The sequence below is a fragment of the Heloderma suspectum genome, chromosome 1 (assembly GCF_057233095.1).
Source record: "Heloderma suspectum isolate Gila_16-S chromosome 1, 16-S_ref, whole genome shotgun sequence".
Lineage (NCBI taxonomy): Eukaryota > Metazoa > Chordata > Lepidosauria > Squamata > Helodermatidae > Heloderma > Heloderma suspectum.
This window is the reverse complement of record NC_139458.1, coordinates 404,721,307-404,739,640: the sequence shown is the minus strand read 5'-3', so window position 1 is coordinate 404,739,640 and position 18,334 is coordinate 404,721,307. Positions and strand designations below refer to the sequence as shown.

The following is an 18,334-nucleotide window of genomic DNA, read 5'->3' as shown; positions in this document are numbered from 1 at the left end:
AAAGCCGCTGAGAGGTCCATGAGAATCAATAGGGTCGCACTCCCCCTGTCCCTCTCCCGGCAGAGGTCATCCCACAGTGCGACCAAGGCAGTTTCCGTTCCAAAACCAGGCCTGAAGCCCAATTGAAATGGATCTACATAATCCGTTTCATTCAAGAGTGCCTGGAGCTGTCCTACAACCACCCGCTCAAGCACCTTGCCCAGGAAGGGGATGTTGGCCACTGGCCTATAATTGTTAACATCCTCTGGGTCCAGGTTAGGCTTTTTCAGGAGTGGTCTAATTACCACCTCTTTTAAAGCGGCAGGCACCACTCCCTCTCTCAAGGAGGAATTTACCACAGAATGCTCTGTGGTAGAGCACTTGCTTTGCATGCAAAAGATCCCAACTTTGATCCCTGGCATCTCCAGTTTAAGGAATCATGTAGCAAGTGACATGAAAGACCTCTGCCTGGAGAGCCACTGCCAGCTGTAAGCTAGGTGGACAAAAGGTGTGATCTGGTATAAGGTTTTTCTGATGCAAGAAAATTGCCACTAGTTTCTATACACAGATGCAAGAGTAAGAGTAGAGACATATGTAACATTTTTAGAATAGTGGGAGCATTCCGTACAAATGGAGCTCTTTTCTTTCCTGGGGCAAGTTCTGAAAAACAGGTTAGGCAAGGAGCAAAGGTGGGAACTCATTCCCTCTCTAATAAAAGGAAGCCGGGAGTAAGAGGCTAGGAATGTTTCTCCGAAGGCAGTAGGATTTTATGTTTGACATTTGGGAACCCGCCTCTCATCTCTAAAGTAGATAAATAGATCAGAGCTAGAGAAGGTTTGTGTTCGTCTTGTGGCCGAGAGCCCCAGGTTTACCTGCTTCATTCCTGAGGCAAAGTGTGCACACGTAGGTTTACTGTGCTCAGTCTCCGATTAGTTCATTTGTGAAGAAACCCAACATTTCTTTAGCCAATTGTTCCATTTTCCTCTAAAATCCCTTTGAATTTCAGACTAGTGGAGAAGATGAGTTGGAGGAAGAAGAGCAGACAGAGGAAGACAGAAAATCTGTCAAAGAGGAAATTGAAATTCAGAATTCTCCTGACCCACCACCGATTGCCGTTGCTGCACCCATTAGCTTACCTTCTCTGCAGAGTCTCACGATTGCTGTGACCTCTTTTACCTGTGAAATACCAGACTGCGGGGCTGTAGGTGTACTGGATAATATTTTAAAAAATTGCAGAAGTGTGTGGATTTAGATACAGCTGGGCTGTGTGGATTCTGTGGGTGGTATCCAATGTTATCACAGCGCTAGCACTAATGACATTGTGCTAGTGTAAACCAATGCTAGTGCAATGTCATTAGCGCTTGCTAGTCAGAGGAAAAAAGTGGTGACTTGCCACCAAAATTCGGTGACAAATTACTGCTTTTACCCTTCGCCTAGTAAGCATGGCTGGCCCTACCATTAGGCAGAGAGAGGCGGTCACTTCAGGTGGCAGATGCTGGGAGGTGGCAGCAAGGTGTTCAAGGAGAGAGCTGTGTGCAGCATGGCCTGTCCTGTGTCCCCTAAGCTAGCCTGCTGCCTTCAGATGTGGTGGAGGATGCTGACCCATTGCTAGCGTTGAAGAAAGTTCCAACTGCTAGTCACAGCTTTTGTACATGATATGGGAGGGGGCATCATTTTATTCTTTACTTCAGGCAGCAAAATGTTTTGGGCCAGCCCTGCTAGCATGTGTTAATGATGTTGTGCTAGCATTGGTTTATGCTAGCGCAACATCATTAGTGCTAACATTGTAACAACATTGGATACTGCTCTGCGACTGCACTATTCAAATGCAGAAATTGGTGTTCAGTGCAAGAATTGTGCATTCCTGAAATATCTCAGCCTTCATTTTTCAAAAAGCAAATTTCTGCACCTGAAGATTTTAAAGATCACCGTGCCTAGTGAAATCTCAGAAGCAGAGATGAGGCTGCGGGCTGGGGTGGATGAGATCTCCCTTGAGGTCCCCAACGCTGATGACTGCCAAGGACAGAAAAAATTATGAAGTATTTAAGATAATTTACACCTTGCTTTTTCACAGACAGTGAACAAAAGCTGCTTACAAATGAAAACCATCAATAGATAAGCAGTTCAATAACATAGATTAAAATAGCAGCAATTCATAAGCAGTACAAACCTTACTTGAAGAACTACAGCTCTCAGAGAAGATAATTTATTTATTAATTATTTTATTTATGTTGACATTTATATCCTGCTTTTCTTTATCAAAAAAACTCAAAAGCAGTTTCCTGAGAAAAGAGAGTAACTGCCAACTAGTCTAAGGGAGTAATGTAGATGTGCCCTGAATCCAGTTAATATGAATTGAAGACTGTCCCCTGTTCATAAGTATATATTGCATGTATTGGCAGGTCTTGCTGTGTTTGTGCATTCACAATGGCAAATACTCTCACACTCCCCTTTCCACAATGTGTACTTTCCCCCATTGATATCCTACCATGATGGTACTTGCGATAATGTATATAGGCTCCCCAGGGGTTCTCCCATCCAGACACTGATATGATAAGACCTCTCCAATCCAGTGCCGTCCAGATGTGTTGGACTACAACTCCCAGCATCCTCCAGCCAGCATAGCTGGCCATAAGGTGCTGGGAGTTGTGGTCCAACATCTGGAGAGCATCAGGCTGGGGAAGGCTGTGCTAGACCCAGGCCTCCTTCATCATGTACTTTCAGGAGACTGCACCATGTACCTTCAGACCACACACTGGGATTAATCTCCATGCAGAAAAAATAATGGATGATACAGCCTGGAGTGCCCTTGGAATGGGTATTGGTGTACCTGGGTGATCATGACCATGTTCTTGCAGTCTTGCAATGCCGTGGGGGATCAGTTGAATCCATTTACCTCCCAGCTATCCACCTGCCATCTTACTTGATTGAGGCTTGAGTGGATGATCTTCACTGGCATGTTGATCTGAGCACAGCTGTTAGCGATGATAGCTAAATGAAACCTCCATGTTCAGAGGCAGTGTACATCTGAACACCAGATGCTGGGGGCAAACAGTAGGGCAGGGCCGTTGAATTTCTGCATGTGGCTGACTACTGTCAGAAACAAAAAGCTGGGCTAGATAGAAGTCCTGTCCAGCAGGACTGTTAAACAAGCACACAAAATGAAATCAAAGCAAGTTACTGTTAAATGTGCTTGAGAGTAATTCTTGTTTTGTGCTTTGCTTCAGAGAGCCATTTTGTGGTTTGTTTTTGATTCATGCATGTATGCTTTTGCCTCCTAGATGTTCAGCTCCAGACAAGCCCTGAATGGCCATGCTCGCATTCATGCTGGTACAAACCCTGGGGTGAAAACCCGCTGCGGAGGCCCTGGCACAAAGCAGAAACCAAGCACCCAGAATGACTACTGCTCTCTCAAAAGCTCACCTGCTCATAGTACCACAAGTGGTGAGACTGATCCACCTGTATTCTTCCCTTGTAAAGAATGTGGCAAGTGAGTAAATGTGACAACACTGAAGTTTGTTATTTCCAGTTAAAAACCTCAGGGGAAAATAAATCCCCACTGCGATAAGGAAGGTGCCATTGTGAGTAGGGCTCATTCTAATGGTAGCTGCACTGTACAATATTGGCAAAGTAATGGGGTGTCTGTTTAAGAAGGCATTCAGCAGCCATGAACCAAATTTAATCTTCATTTTGTTATGGGATACTGAGGCTGCAATCCTATGTACACTTGCTTTGGAGTAAATTCCATTGGACGCACTGTGAATTACTTCTGAGTAAATATATCTAGGATCATGCTGCATATTGTGCCTTATAAGGAGCAGATGATCTGGAAATCTTCATCTTTAGCTGATGCCATTTTACTGTTGAGTAATGTGTGCATCCCTTGAGAAAGTGCAGCAAATCATACTTGTTTTACTCCTCTAAATTGTTAGTCCCCTACTGAAACATCTGTATGGTATGCTACAGGGGTTCTTGTCAGGGTGGAAACTGAGCCCATAGAGCCCCAGAGTAGTTCTGATTCTGAGGAGGAACAGCAATCCGTGGGAGAGGAGCCAGCTCATCCCTCACAGGCACAGCAGCTGGCAGAGATTCCTCCTGCCAGCATTCCTGAGATAGATAGTGATCCTAGCAGTGAGAAAGTGCGGGAGGGGGGCTTGCTAGACGCTCAACGCAGACGCAGAGAGCGACGAGCGATGGAGGGCGCGGAAAGGAGGCGTAGCGCCCGTTTGGCGCGCAAGCAACGGCCGCCTCCCATGGACCCAAGGGAAAGAGGGAGGATCTCTCCCTAGCTCATAAGTTCTGGGTCTTCAAGTGACTCTCTTTCAAATGGGGATCAACTGCCTATTCGAAGCTTAGGCCACTCTGCTGTTCCTTGCTTTAGTCGCTGGTGATTAGCATCTGAAAGAGTCATTAAGCTGTAAAAGGATTAAAGCTTTGAAAAGAATCCTTTCGTCTGTGTCTTGAGTTGGCTATTGGAGTCTACTGAAAGAGGCCGCCAGGGCACTCCTGACAGTTCTCAGCAGTCTATCTCTCAAATTATAAAATACAAACCAAGGTTTATCATCTTAAAAGCTCTAAACCAAGTTTGTGCAGACTTCAGGATTGCAAGATCTTTAAAACAACAACAACCCTCAGGTCTGTCAACCTGAGCTAGGTGCAAAATGCTGGCTCATATAGGCTAAGAATTGATGAACAGGGTGCCTCCAAGCACATGCTCAGCCCAGGAATTTGTGATCAGCTGCATTATTTCACACAAAATGCCACTTCTGGTTTTCCCCAAGTATTCTTTTCCAGCAACTTGATCTAGGGGAGGGTTGGCAGAGCATTTTAGTTGTTGCTGCCGTTGGATTTATATTATTTCACGTTGTTTTAAAGTATAGTGCTTTTATTATTATTCGTCATTGTAATGCTCTAAGCCACCTTGATTATAGTCAGTACAGAAAGGAGGGGTAGAAATGTTGGTATACATAATGTAAGTTACAGTAAGCATCCAGAATTTGCTGAAAGTTGACATTCACATGTTGAACACTTAAAATCCTTTAAAAAGAATCTTAGGGTCTGACTGAAAATTCAGAGAGGCACCAGGAAATTCTGACTGTCACCGCACTTTGATTGTCAGCATTCAGTTTTGTATCTCTGAAAAGAGGGGAGATCACTCTATAATTTTGATATAAAATGGGAGAAAAATGGAACCGGTCAGAATGACCGCACACAACCCCCAAAACTGGCTTCAGCCATGGATTCCGCATGCATACTCCCCTCATGTCCCTGTAGAGTAACCCTGGTATAGAGCGCAGCACACAAGTGCTAGTTCTGGGCCAACGGAGGGGGAAAGATTTTGTTTTCTGAGCAGAAAGCACCATGAGGTAGGAGGACTCTGTCAGGTGGTGACCAAAGAGGGCTTTCTCAGTGGTCCCATTTGCGGAATGTACTCCCTAGGGAAGCTCGCCTGGCACATAAAAATACCTCGCCTGGGATAAAAATATTACAAATACATAAATAAAATATCCTTTTGGTGCCAAGTGAAGGTATTTTTTTGCTCAGATGCTTATAAAGTTCTAATTGGTTTCAGCTGCTGCTAGTGGTGGGGGGGTTATTACAGCTTTTGGAATTGTATCTATTTATTATGTTTCTATACCACCCAATAGCTGAAGCTCTCTGGGCGGTTCACAACAACTAAAACTATAAATACAGAATGATAAAATACAATATAAAAGTTTAAATCTGCAATATACAATACAAATAAAACCTAGCAGCAGTGCATAGTAACAGATTTAAAATAAAGTAACAGGTTTAGAACAACAGAAACTGAAAGACTAAAATGCCTGGGAGAATAAAGGCTTCACCAGGCGCCAAAAAGAGCACAACTTAGGCACCAGGTGAGCCTGTCTTGGAAACTCATTCCACAGCCGAGGTGCCACAGCAGAAAAGGCCCTCTTCTTAGTAGCTACCCACCTCACTTCCTTTGGCGGGGGCTCCCAGAGAAGGACTGCTGAAGATGATCTTAGGGTCTGAGCAGGTACATATGAAAGGACACGATCCTTCAGGTAAACTGGCCCCAAGCCGCTTATGGCTTTGAATGTTAATATCTGCCCTTTGAATCAAGTCCAGAAATGGACTGGCAGCCACCACAGATGGAAAAGTAGCGGCCTAATATGATCATGTTGGCCAGTCCTCATTAACAATCTTGTTCCCTATTTTGGAACAACTGAAGTTTCTGGATCATTTTAAAAGGCAGCCCCAAGTATAATGCACTGCAGTAGTCCAGACAAGAGGTTAGCAGAGCATGGATAACTGTAGCTAGGCTATCTCAGTCCAGATAAGGTCATAGTTGGTGGACCTAAAGTGATAAAAGGTGCTCTGTGCCACTGAGGCCACCTGTGCTTCTAATGACAATGCTGGATCTAAGAACACCCTGAAACTACAAACCTGATCCTTTAGGGGGAATTCAGCCCCCTCCAGAACAGGTTGAACATCACTTTGTTGGGCAGATGAACCACCCACTGACAGTACCTCTGACTCATATGGATTGAGTCTTAGTTTATTGGCCCTCATCCAGTCCATGTCCATTACCATGCCCAGGCACTTTCAGAACAGCCACTGCCTCACCTGGATTTGATAATAAGGAAAGATAGAACTGGGTGTTGACACCTTAGCCCACAACTACAGATAACCACCCCCAGTGCTTTCATGTAGACTTTGAACAGCTTGGGGTATAGAGTAGAGCCCTGGGGAACCCCATAGCATAACTGCCAAGGCACAGAGCAGTAGTCCCCCAGCACCATCTTCTGGATTCAGCCATCCAGGTATGAGTGGAACCACTGCAATGAAGTGCCTTCGACTCCCAACCTAGACAACCTATCCAGAAGGATAACATGGTAGATGGTATCAAAAGCCATTATTCTGTGTTATCCATAGATACACCACCTTGAAAGCATGGCTAAAGAGTGGTATACAAATGGCTAAAATAAAATAACTCCTTCCTCTCAGTTTCCACCACAGCAACCCTTTCAGCAGAGTATGGGGGGCTCATCCCTGCTTCACCATCAAAAGGAACCTGAGGAATGGGGAAATGGGCTCTGAGGATGCATACTCTCTGGTGTGTTTTATCTGTGCCAGATACCTTTTCCCCGCAAATGTATTTTCAGCAGCAAAGTGGGACTAGCCCACCTCCATCTCTGAAAGAGGTCCTGATTGGAGAGGTTTGAGCTTCAAGGACACATACCAGCAGACACACATTCATGGAGCCCAGTTCCCTTAGACATCCATTCAGAGATAAAAGGGCAGCCTCCTCTTCCCACTGAATGGATCATTCAGGGTGACAGCTTAACAGCAATATGATTTTTACAGATCCCTTCCTGTGAATGTCTGAAAATAGATGCATACAACATTCAGCTGTATATTCAGCTGATATTCACCAGTGTTTAGATGTTCACTGTAACACCCATACACACTTCCCATATACTCAAAAGTATTGCTCCTGAAATCTGTTGTCTTCTCCCCCCCCCCTTCCATATTAGGATATTTTTCAAAATCAAAAGTCGCAATGCTCACATGAAAACACACCGACAACAGGAAGAGCAACAACGGCAGAAAGCCCAAAAGGCTGCTGTTGCAGCTGAAATGGCAGCCACAATTGCAAGGACTACAGGGTCGGCTGGGCATGGCTTGATTCCATTGGATCACTTGGACTTGATAAAGCAGGTTGAACCAACAAATGATCTCAGCAGTGATGTTGTTCAGGAATTGGGAGAGGTCATTGACAGTACTGAAGTGATTAATCCTGGCCTCTTATTGGATGAAGAAGACACGGAATTACTTCAGGATGATGTTGAGTTGTAGAAGAAATAAGTCAATTCTGTAAAATTACAGATGCCCATTGAAATTTGTTTCTGCCACTGGGAAGGCTAAATGTCTACTTCCCTTTTATTTTACACTGTTTGAATAGTTGGACTGCTTTTTATCCAGGACTGGAAAAACAAATCTGAGTTTTGTTGTTACTTTATTTTATTTTATTTTTGTAGTAAGTCAGCTTGGTTTCAAAGTGTGGAAAACAATTCAAATGTTCCCCTTTTTAAAAGGTATTTTGTCTAATGCCTTGGAAACCAATACGTTCCGAGAATGTTATGTTTTCTTTTCATTTTCTTTCAGACATTTTCATGAGAAGCCCCAAAGTCTTCAACTCCTCAGGGTTTTCTCCCCTGCCACACCTCCCTATCCCTCTATAAGTAGAACTTCTTTTACAATGTGTTTCATTTTGTGCCTTTTAGTTTTGGCCCCCAAACATCTGCAACAACTAAGAATACTTTCAAATGGGAAGATAATTGAACAATAACTGCCACTGCAATAAACACAAGTTGGATGTGGAATAGATTGGTGGCATCTGGAAGTTTTGCCCTGGATAAAAACATATAGCTGGATTGGCCAGGCTGTTGCTTTTCTATGGGAGATGCTGCCCTGGACCAATCAAGCAGCTGAGGCAAATTCTTTCCCATGGCACTGAAGCTTTTGTGCCAGATAAAGGTTTTCCTGACCTCTTCATATTTTCTCTTAGTAAGATGTAATCTGATGTCATATGTAATTGTGCACATGTAGACTGTGCACTGGTTGTGTGCATGTAGATTGACTTGGTGGTGCATTGTGCTCTGATTTACTTGGATCTGAAAGAAACCTGACGAGCCCTGAAACAAGAGGGAAGAGCTAGATTAGGCCTCTTAAGAGTAAGTGTTCATTTTCACTGAATTGTAATCGTTATAAGGCAGTTTATCTGCAAAGAGTTCTGTATTCATACTGTGCACTTCAGAGCTTCAAGACTCAGAAGGGATGGGGTTAGTGAAATAGAAGTATTTTGCATCCGAGGACTGAAGAAAGATGATTCTTTGGACTTCACTGTCACAGAGCTGCTGAAGCCGTCTCTCCCCCCCCCCCCCCCCCCGGAATACTGAATTTGGATGTACATTAGCAATTAGAGTATGCTAAAATACCTCTGATTTGTCATAGTAAATCACATTGTTTAAAAGTTGTCCCTGAGAGTGTACTTTTAGCTGTGCAGAAACATCCTCCTGAGTATACATCATGACCTTTCCTTACAGAAAGAAAGAAGAGGAGGGAGGTGTCCACTTTCAGGTTGGTTGGTTGGTTGGTTGGCTTTAAAGGTGATTCTTCCAAGCCCTAAAGAAAAAATTTTATGCCATGTTTTTGAATTTGCACTTTGTTTATAATTATAAATGTTATTTTATGTGGTTACTGTGTTCCAGTGGCTCTGGTCTACACACGTGCGTGTGTGTGGGTGCTTCAATGTGCACACAAATTTTGGTGCTACTTGATTCACTTTTGTAAGTTAGCGAACACAGCACATACAAAATAGGGCAACCCTATCACGTGCAAAACTCTGTTGAAGCCCCATGGAGGTTTTTTTTTTATCATTGCCAAAGAGTTTTAAAAGCCACCATTTATAAACTTTTTTTTTTAAGTAACTTGGTTGATTATGTTAGTCTAAATATACTTAATGTTGAGTTTTTAATGCCTGAGGATACTTTTTAATGGGCCCGTAGACTTGCTCTTGGAAGCTGTAAGCCCCAGTATAACTAGGCAATTTTGGGGAGCATAGGTCAGGTGTGAGTGTGTCCTAAATGCAATATAGAACAGTGAATGTTTAATCAAGTTTCATTAATAGTAACAGTACTGAGATTCAAAACCATTCCCATTTCATTTTTATATGTTCCTGTTTTAGCAATCTGCAAGGCTGCAAAGTAAATCTAAATCTCATCCAAATAAAATAATTATGGTCCTGGACCGCCACTTCCCTGATTTTGCTGTGTTTGTTTAATTGCACACAAACTAGGGTTTAAAACATATTAATGGTTAATGTTTTGTGCTCACCTTAAGCTAAAAATTAAATGAGGATCAGAAAATTCTCCCCTTTCCCCCTTGTGTGCTTTGGCCATGTTCTCGCAAGTTCAGCTTGTTCAACTTTGGACTGATTTAGGTAGGCAGCTTGAAGCTCTTTCTTTTCCAGGGCAAGATGTGGGATCACTCCAGGCATAGTTCTCTGCATCATAGTAATTGCTTATAAATGTGCAAAATTGGCGTGAAAATTGTATGAGTATATAATGTTTCTTTATCCTGTGTTTGCACAGTCATGAATACTTCCCTGAGAGCCAACTAATAGTCCCAGAGAGGTTAATAGTCTTAGAAAAATGAAGATGTTTCTCACAAAGCCAACTGTACATGGCCAGACTCAGGTTCAAAACCTGTGTTGGTCATGGCTGACACTGCTGAGAGGTTTTTAGATGCCACAGAATTAGACAGGGATCAACTCCACAAGTCAGGGCCAGTTTAGAAAACTGAAATTTTCCCCCTGTTGACCTTCCCCTAAATATTTCTACAAATGCTGATGTAGCAAGCAAGGAAAAAGTAATATCTGGCCCAGCACATCCCAAGTTACAGCCAAGGCTTCTCAGACAGTTTCAAACCTTCAAACTGGTTCTGATATGAAGTGGATCCGGACTTATTTAATGATACCTGAAAGCACTTTGGTAAATTCTAAGCAGCTACTCAAATGTTTTTGTCAGCCCGCTCTTCACCTTTCCCCAGCGTTGATCTCTAGAATCTACTCTGTGTTTACCAAGGAGCAAGTGGCTTCACCCAGGCCTTATCTGGGAAATTGGATGTGCTTTTTGGTGTATTTGACGATCTCAGTAGAGGTATCCACTTTCCCCTCACTGGTCCCAGTCACCCCACTTAACTGGTGGAGGTTGTAATCTCTGTGATCTTCATACTGTGCTAAGATGCCTCAAGAAACATTTCTTTCAGGGATCGTTCCCATGTGGCCAGCTGAGCATTACCAGCACCAGACTGAGGGAGCATGTGAAAATGCTTTTGCATAGCTGGTACCAGAAGTTAGCTGACATGGATAGATTATGTAGTATCTAAAAGCATCCCTGTTGTCATGTGAAATATTTGTTGGCAACTGAAATCTGCATCGTTATGTGAAAGATGCTGGTGATAGCGTTGCTGTAGTATTTATCAGAATCTCTCTCATTTCTCAGCAACTCTCTGTACCAGGCTTCACTCTCATGCAGTGAAGAATCTCTTTTAAAAGGGCTGTGCCATCCTCTGAGAGGCTTTCTCCTTTTAAAAAAGGAAGGCAATAACCTTCTCTATTATTTCTCGTTGCTGTTATTTCATTCAGCTAATTCTAATACTAGGTACCTTCATAGGTGGGGAGCATTTTGTCTGCAGTGGTTTGTGCTGGTTCCCAGAAAGAATTGTCCGTAAGTTATAAATTCTGAGGGCACCTCTGTGGCAAGATGTGCTTCTGTTGTGGAAAGAAGGGTAGAAACATGTGATCTCCTGCTTCTGGGTAGAAATGAGAGTGTAATCCTAAATGGGCCCTTGAGGCACAATCTTCTTTGGCAGATGTTGGGCCCAAGTAAGTGGCAAACTGTGTCAGAATCAGAATACTAAAATATAACAGCATATTCAAGCAGTGCAGTTCACATGTAATGAGAAAACATAGTTTCCCGCTACATGGACAGGTTGCAAGGAACCTTGGCCTTACATGCTTCTCCCCTCCCTGCTCATCTCCTCCTTTTTGCATCTGCTTGGAGGAGATCAGAAGTGTTTGTTTCTGATTTTAAATAAGCTATACTTGCCTGTTACATCTGAGCTTGGGGAACTATGGCTTCTTTAAATTCATTGAACAAACCAGGATCAGAAACCACAGTTTTTGTTTTCCTTAAGTTAGAATGTAACAGGAAATTATAGTTTGGAAATTTTCTTTTATGATTTTACACAATCTCCTCTTCTGGCGTGTGAAAGAAGAGGTGGGGGATGTCATGAAAGCCCAAAGCTTGTTGAGGCTCGTTCATGTAGGAGCTAACCATGGTTACATCTGAATTTGCCCTATATGAAAGAGCCTGGCACATGTTCAGCGTAACCTGTAGTCATACTCTAAGAGGGTATTGTCAGATGCTTAAAAAAATTAGCACTGCAAAAAACAAAAGTAAAGTCACACTTCATCTCTACTATGCTTCTTTAAAAATTGACCTCAAATTCTTGCTGCTGGTAAAACATATCACTATCTTGTTCATTAGGCATCTATTTGCTTTATCAAGTAGTTTAATTTTGTTGTTGTGTAGGCCAATATCTGATCATATTAGAATGTAGGTATTGGTCATAACAATAAAAGCTCTTACAGTAAAAAAAAAAACAAACCCAGCATAAAGTAAAAACAAACAGGGAAGCATAAAACAGAATTAAAATAAAATGCCATATCCAGCTTTCAATCGATTAACATGATCACCCAGTTTTTTTGTCAACAGGGCAACTTTAGCCACAGTTTGAGTGACCAACTTGCAGTTCTAATTCTAATTTAAAAATTATATTAATTTAGATTAATTCTAATCTAAAAATTCTAATTTCTGCTAGTTAACCAGTTGATACACTCCTTTTGTAGTGGGCAGGTTAATCTATTCCATACATTTTTGGTAACATAACAAGACAAACAATATGGTCTATCTTCAACTCAAATGCAATGGGTTGGGTCCAGCTTTTCTGCTCATTATCTAAGCAGAATTCCTCTCAGAACACTCCTATTGGCAGAAAAGGTGGGGAGGTGATCTTTGCTGGTTCTGCTGGCCCTCAGTGCCACCTCTCCCACTGCTCTCGAAGGTCTCCAAAACACTCCAAAGGTCTCCAAACCCTCTGGAGCAGATTTGGGCTAGGCATAGGAGACTGCAATGAGAGGGGAAATAGACTAAGTTTGCAACCGCCTCTATTCTGCCAGCGGGATTCCTCTGCTGTATCAGAAGCCTCCCACAGACAGACGGAAGGAGACCATCTGTTTGTGGGAGGCAGATTCTGGATCCAACCCAGTGTCTTAAATTATATGTGATGTGATGTTATTGCCCATCTAACACAATAGAGTGCATGTGATGAAACCTTAGCAATGTAAAAGCTTTCCCTTAGTGCAAATGTAATTCTACAGTTTCTGTGCAACTTAGTCATTCTGTGTGAGGGAGCAGTTTTAGCATTTGCCATTAAAAATGATCACACTGAATAAGATCTCACCCTCCTCTGAAATTCCAGTTTAGCAGCTAAGGTATCATGTAAAAAATAATCCACAGAAAAGCCATATAAGAGGACCAGCTGAGCTATTCTTTGAAACTGATCGGTCAATCAAATTGCAAGTGTTTGTGACAATAAACCTTCAGAAACCTATCATGGCATATTCATGAGTTTTCTAACTAATTAAACTAATTTTTAATTAGTTAACTAATTAAAAAGAGAACAATGTATAAATGTTGCAATAGATCCTTCCAAAATGATTCCTGTCATTTAAATTTGACTACATATTTAGACAGATCTTCTGCCACACTAGCAAGCCAGTGTGGTAAACTGCTGTTCAATTAAGGCAGGGCTGGGGAACCAGATGTTGTTTGACCACAATCCTCATCCCTGACCATTGGCCATGTTGACTGGGGCTGATAGGTGTTGTGGCCCTCGAAATGTTGTTGAACTACAAGTTCCCCAGCCCTGATTTAAGGACTTGTTAAAACATTTCGGGCACCGAACATTTCTGTCTAAACACCCTATGCATGTTTAGACAGAAAAAAGTCTTACAACTCCCAGCATTCCCCAGCCAGCTATGTTGGCTGAGGCATGCTGAGAATTGTAGGACTTTTTTCTGTCTAAACATGCATACAACGGTGTCCGTAAGGTAATGTAGATTATTGTGACCTAAGATATCTCTCTAAAGTGAAAGTTGCAGAATGCATTGGTGGTTACTTCAGATTCATAACTGCAGAGTGGAAATCATGTAGTAGTATCCTTACATTACACCGGTACGAATTATGGGTAAAATCACCAAATTCTTATTGTGATTACTCCTATAACAACTGTTTTGACAGATAGGGTATAGTGTATCAATCATTACATACCACAGTGTTGAAATATTAAGTGATACTATAGAGCGCCAGTGCAGTGATTCAAAACCAACAGGGTATTGTAGTCATAAATGATCAATCCCATAATACATTTTGCTATTTTACATCCTGTAAAATAATTACTGAGACATTGCCATGGCGTAAAATAACCAAAGATAATCTCAAAATAACCCCTGGAAGAATATTGATGCTTGAGTAACTTTTGTATGTAACTTCTGTATTCCTAAAATATTGCAGTGATAAATACCAAAATATGTTTTGAATTTTGCCAGAAAACCTGGGATTATTTTTTTCTTTTTGTTAATGGTTTTTGTTTATTGCGGTATGGTTTCAGTAGTGAATTAGATGAAAAATTGTACATAACAAAAGAAAAAGAAAAAAATATATTTTATGGAGAAATCTTATTTTCAGACATATTTAACTACTGTTATATTGTTACAGAAAACCTGTAAATAAATACAAAGTTGTAGTGTAGTGTAAAAAATCTGTTATTTGGGGGGAAATAATGAACATTTTAATGTGGTGTTCTATTATTATTATTATTATTATTATTATTATTATTTTTGTTAAATAAAACTTTGCCTGTTATGGCTTAATTGCACCTGAATTGCATGTGGTTTAACTTCAGGATGTAATTTGTTCAGGTTTGCACTAAAATGCTTAATTTCGTAATATAATATGGTGGGGGGTTTCTTTCCTGGGGTGCGGGAGTGGGGTTTGGGGGCATGCATCCTATCTGGTACATAACAAAGAGCACTATGTATAGAATATTTCAGCCTTTTCTTATATTGACAGATAATTGTATTTGTAAAATCAAAGGGAATCTATAACAGTTTGCCAAAAAGGACAGTATTTTATACTTTTGATAAGTAAGATGTACTTTGTTAAAAAAATTGTTCACGTGATGAAAAATTTCTTTTAAATAAATTAATCTGCAGCTAAAATGTGTTGTCTTTTCTTTTTAAGTTAAGATATCTAACTTGCCCTACCCATTACACTTTAAGCCAGATAGCCCATCATAATGTAAAATAACTCAACTTTTAAAAAAATGTAATTGTGTCACGGAGGGTGCAATCCTATTGGGATAGGCGGCCGCCTTCGAACTCGGAGGTGACCACCTATCCAATGCAGGGCAGGAGAAGTGCAGATGGGATCATCCCCTCTGCTCTTCAGCCACCCTGTATTTACTGCTAGAGAGCCAATTTCAGCTGTCTAGCCATGGGACCTTGGAGCTCGGGAAGCAGCAGCCGGATGACACGTAGGATGTGTCGTACCAGCGTTTCTGACTTCCCTGCCCTGACACACCCCCAGGAACATCCCGTGTTTGCCGCTCCGCGCTCCTCTTCCAAGCGCTGCCTACAAGGCAGTGTGGGAGGGGGCGGAGTTCAGTTCTCAGGGAACTGACTTATCCTATGGCTGTCTAGCTGCTGACTAGCAGCCATAGGATAGCACCCTAAATCACTTTACCACATGTACTTCTACATGGCTTCTAACTTGCGCAAAGAGTGCTTCATTTTGATGGTTGACTGATAGTGAATCTGAAAAAAAGGAGTTCCAAAGCCATCTAGCACATACTTTTTAAAAATTTATTTTAATTTTAAAAATGTATACAACATACTATAGACTCATCAGATAAAAATATAAATGCAATGCACATTCACAAAAAATAATCAAATTTCAGCTTTGGAATTTAAAGATATTCTATAGTACCAACAAATTCAATAAACTAAATCCCTCCAAAAGGACTTTTGGGTTTCCATAGGTGTGTATTCAGAAGCACCTCTATTCACAAACTCAGAAAAGGGAGACCACATTTCAATAAAACAGTCTCTTTTGCTAAGTCCGCAAGAAGTCTGCTATGATGTGTCAGACACTCTGCCAGAGCTTTTTGACAAACCTTGGTTAGTCACCCTTGTAAAGTAAAAATGGCAGTCAACTCCCAATGATGAGTAATTTCTAATTGGGCCACTGCTAACAAGGAGTTTAACAAGTCCTTATACATTATTTTTCTACCAACATTGTCATAAATGATAATAAAGCAGGTAGTGGGTCAGGGCTAACAGGTTGAGATACAATGTCTGAGATTATTCAAAAAATCTGAGACCAGAACACATAGACCCTGCAGCATTCCCACCACACGTGCCGCCAAGAGCCTACAGTGTTACAACCTCGCCAACAGTTAGGAGATACAGTGGAGTACATATGATGTAATCTAAATGGGGTATAGTACAATCTATGGACACCTTAAATTGCATTCTCTGAGCCTGGCAGAAATGGTGTGGAATGGGAACTGTAACCATGGAGCTTTACAGCTTGCATCAGATACTGAAGATACCAAATCTGCTTCCCAAACAGATTTTAAACCACACAAGTCCCATGTGGTGGAACGAAGCATCAAAGAGTATAATTCTGATAGGATCCCCTTCCCTAACTCCCCTGATCAAACACACCGTTCTTCAGATTCCATCAGGGTATGAGAAGCAACTACCCTTTAGCAACTACATGTCTAGAGAGGGACACTATCTGACATTTTTGAAGCCAAGAGGGACGAATCTCCTCCAGGCAGTCGAGCAATTCCCTTTCTGTAATTGGCTGCCCTCCTACCACCAGATCTCTAGTATATACCTTTAGATTCCCAACCACAATACTGCTTATATTTGTCACTATGATGGGTGACCAAGAATTGGTAGCAGCGGGGAGGGGAGCCAATTTCTTAGCCCATATTGACCAGACTGACATGGAGATTTTAAAAATTGAATTGTGCAGCTTTGCAATCATTGTATGTATAATGAACGGGAAGTAACAGGAAACCTCTTGATGGAGGAGGCTCAGTCACCAACTCCCATCTCCACCCATGGGATTTTAACCTCACCATGGATTATCTGCAGTAATTGGCCCAACTGTGTTGCATGGTAGTAAGAGTCTGAGGTTAGGGAAACCTAATCCCCCATCACATGACCTTCTATAACAATTCGTTCTTCATGATCCCTGTGCATCATACACATGGGCTCTGCGCCTGCGCGGAGACTCATTTGGGAAACTTCCACGCTGCATAGTTTTTTGGCGGGAACCCCTTCCCCACCGTCTCTGGCATATATAGCGTGGGTTCCCGCCTTCCCCTCAGTTCCTTCTCAACCGCCTTAGCGTTACTCCGTGGGCAACTTCTTTTGACATTCTGTCATGCTGTATTTCTACTTTATCTAAACCTCATTTCTTCCTTCATCTTATTCTTTATCTTCAAAAACAAACGGAGAGAGAAAGAGCGGTGGAGCGAGATGGAGATTGTTGGTGTTGGGGAGCGTCGTTCGCCTCAGCGGCGACGCGTTTTTCTTCCTCAGCCTGTGGTCCCAAAGCCTCCGTTTAGAAGGTGCACGGCCTGTGGCAGCAAGATGCCCTCTTCAGACAGCCACTCTTAATGTCTTCTTTGCTTGGGGGAAACCCACGAAGTTGAAACTTGCCATCACTGCCAATTGCCATCGAAGCAGGCTCACAAAAACAGGTCCGATCGACTAAAAGCGATCCTGTGGCAACGGGCCTTTCAGGTGGTTGACATGCCTAAGGCGCAAACACCCAGGGACCAGCCCTCTGCAGCCCCTTCTTCAAGAACAGAAGCGGTCACTGCAACCCAATCTCCCCCCCCCTGCCCTGCTCACCACTGAGCCGGTCTGAGTAGACCCACCTACTCCAGGAAGGAGCTCGGCCATTTCAGCAGCAAAAAAGCTCTCAAAACGGGCAAAATGCCCTAAACCAGAGGTGGATGCACTGGAAAGAAGAGGAAAAAGAAATCCTCCAAACAATAGGAAAAGGAGTGGGACCTCCCACCGCCTCCTCCTTTACTGGATTCTCCTATTCATGTCATGCCCACCACACACACTACTACTCTGGAACTGGGCTGCACAGTCTCAGAGGGTGAGTTGAGGGATACACCAACTCCACCACCCCGTCCAACTCAAACAGCCACGGGACGGAGATCCAGATTCCCAGCACCACGTCATTATGACATATAGTCACCTCAGTATCAACCCGCACTTTCCCCTCGACAGCCTTCTCAATACTGATCTCCAGATCAATACCGTCGGGATCATTGGACGATACAATATGACCGTGATCACTCACATTCTCCATCCCAAGATTGGGACTGTTTTTTTGGCCTCATCGTCTCCACCCCACCAACTGCGTTCAGATGTGGATTGGAGACTCCACAGGGACTGTGATCTCTTCCTCCATCGCTCCTGGATTTCCCAGTCCTTTTACATTTAAGGAAATAAACTTCAAATCTCCAGAGTTATTGTCTCCCATCATTTTAAACATCATGGTCACACAACTGGAGCGCACCCTTATACACCGAGCCCGTCACATTGTATGAAGAAGATCCCACTGTCTCCTTTAACCTTCCCTCTACTACC

General features: G+C 42.4%; 1 protein-coding gene across 6 annotated transcripts in view; it reads left to right on the top strand.

The window, feature by feature from the left end:
* TRERF1 (transcriptional regulating factor 1) overlaps positions 1–12,224 on the top strand; it is a 96,246-nt gene extending 84,022 nt beyond the window's left edge. For 5 of the 6 annotated variants that reach the window (XM_084828894.1, XM_084828896.1, XM_084828897.1 and 2 more), the window contains 3 exons: positions 986–1,180; positions 3,261–3,469; positions 7,500–12,224. In XM_084828894.1, coding sequence (XP_084685020.1) covers positions 986–1,180; positions 3,261–3,469; positions 7,500–7,821 — 726 coding nt within the window. In that variant the 3' untranslated portion in view covers positions 7,822–12,224. The remainder of the gene's footprint in view (positions 1–985; positions 1,181–3,260; positions 3,470–7,499) is intronic. The other variant, XM_084828898.1, reaches the window with a different exon arrangement.
* The last annotated feature ends 6,110 nt before the right edge of the window (positions 12,225–18,334 follow it).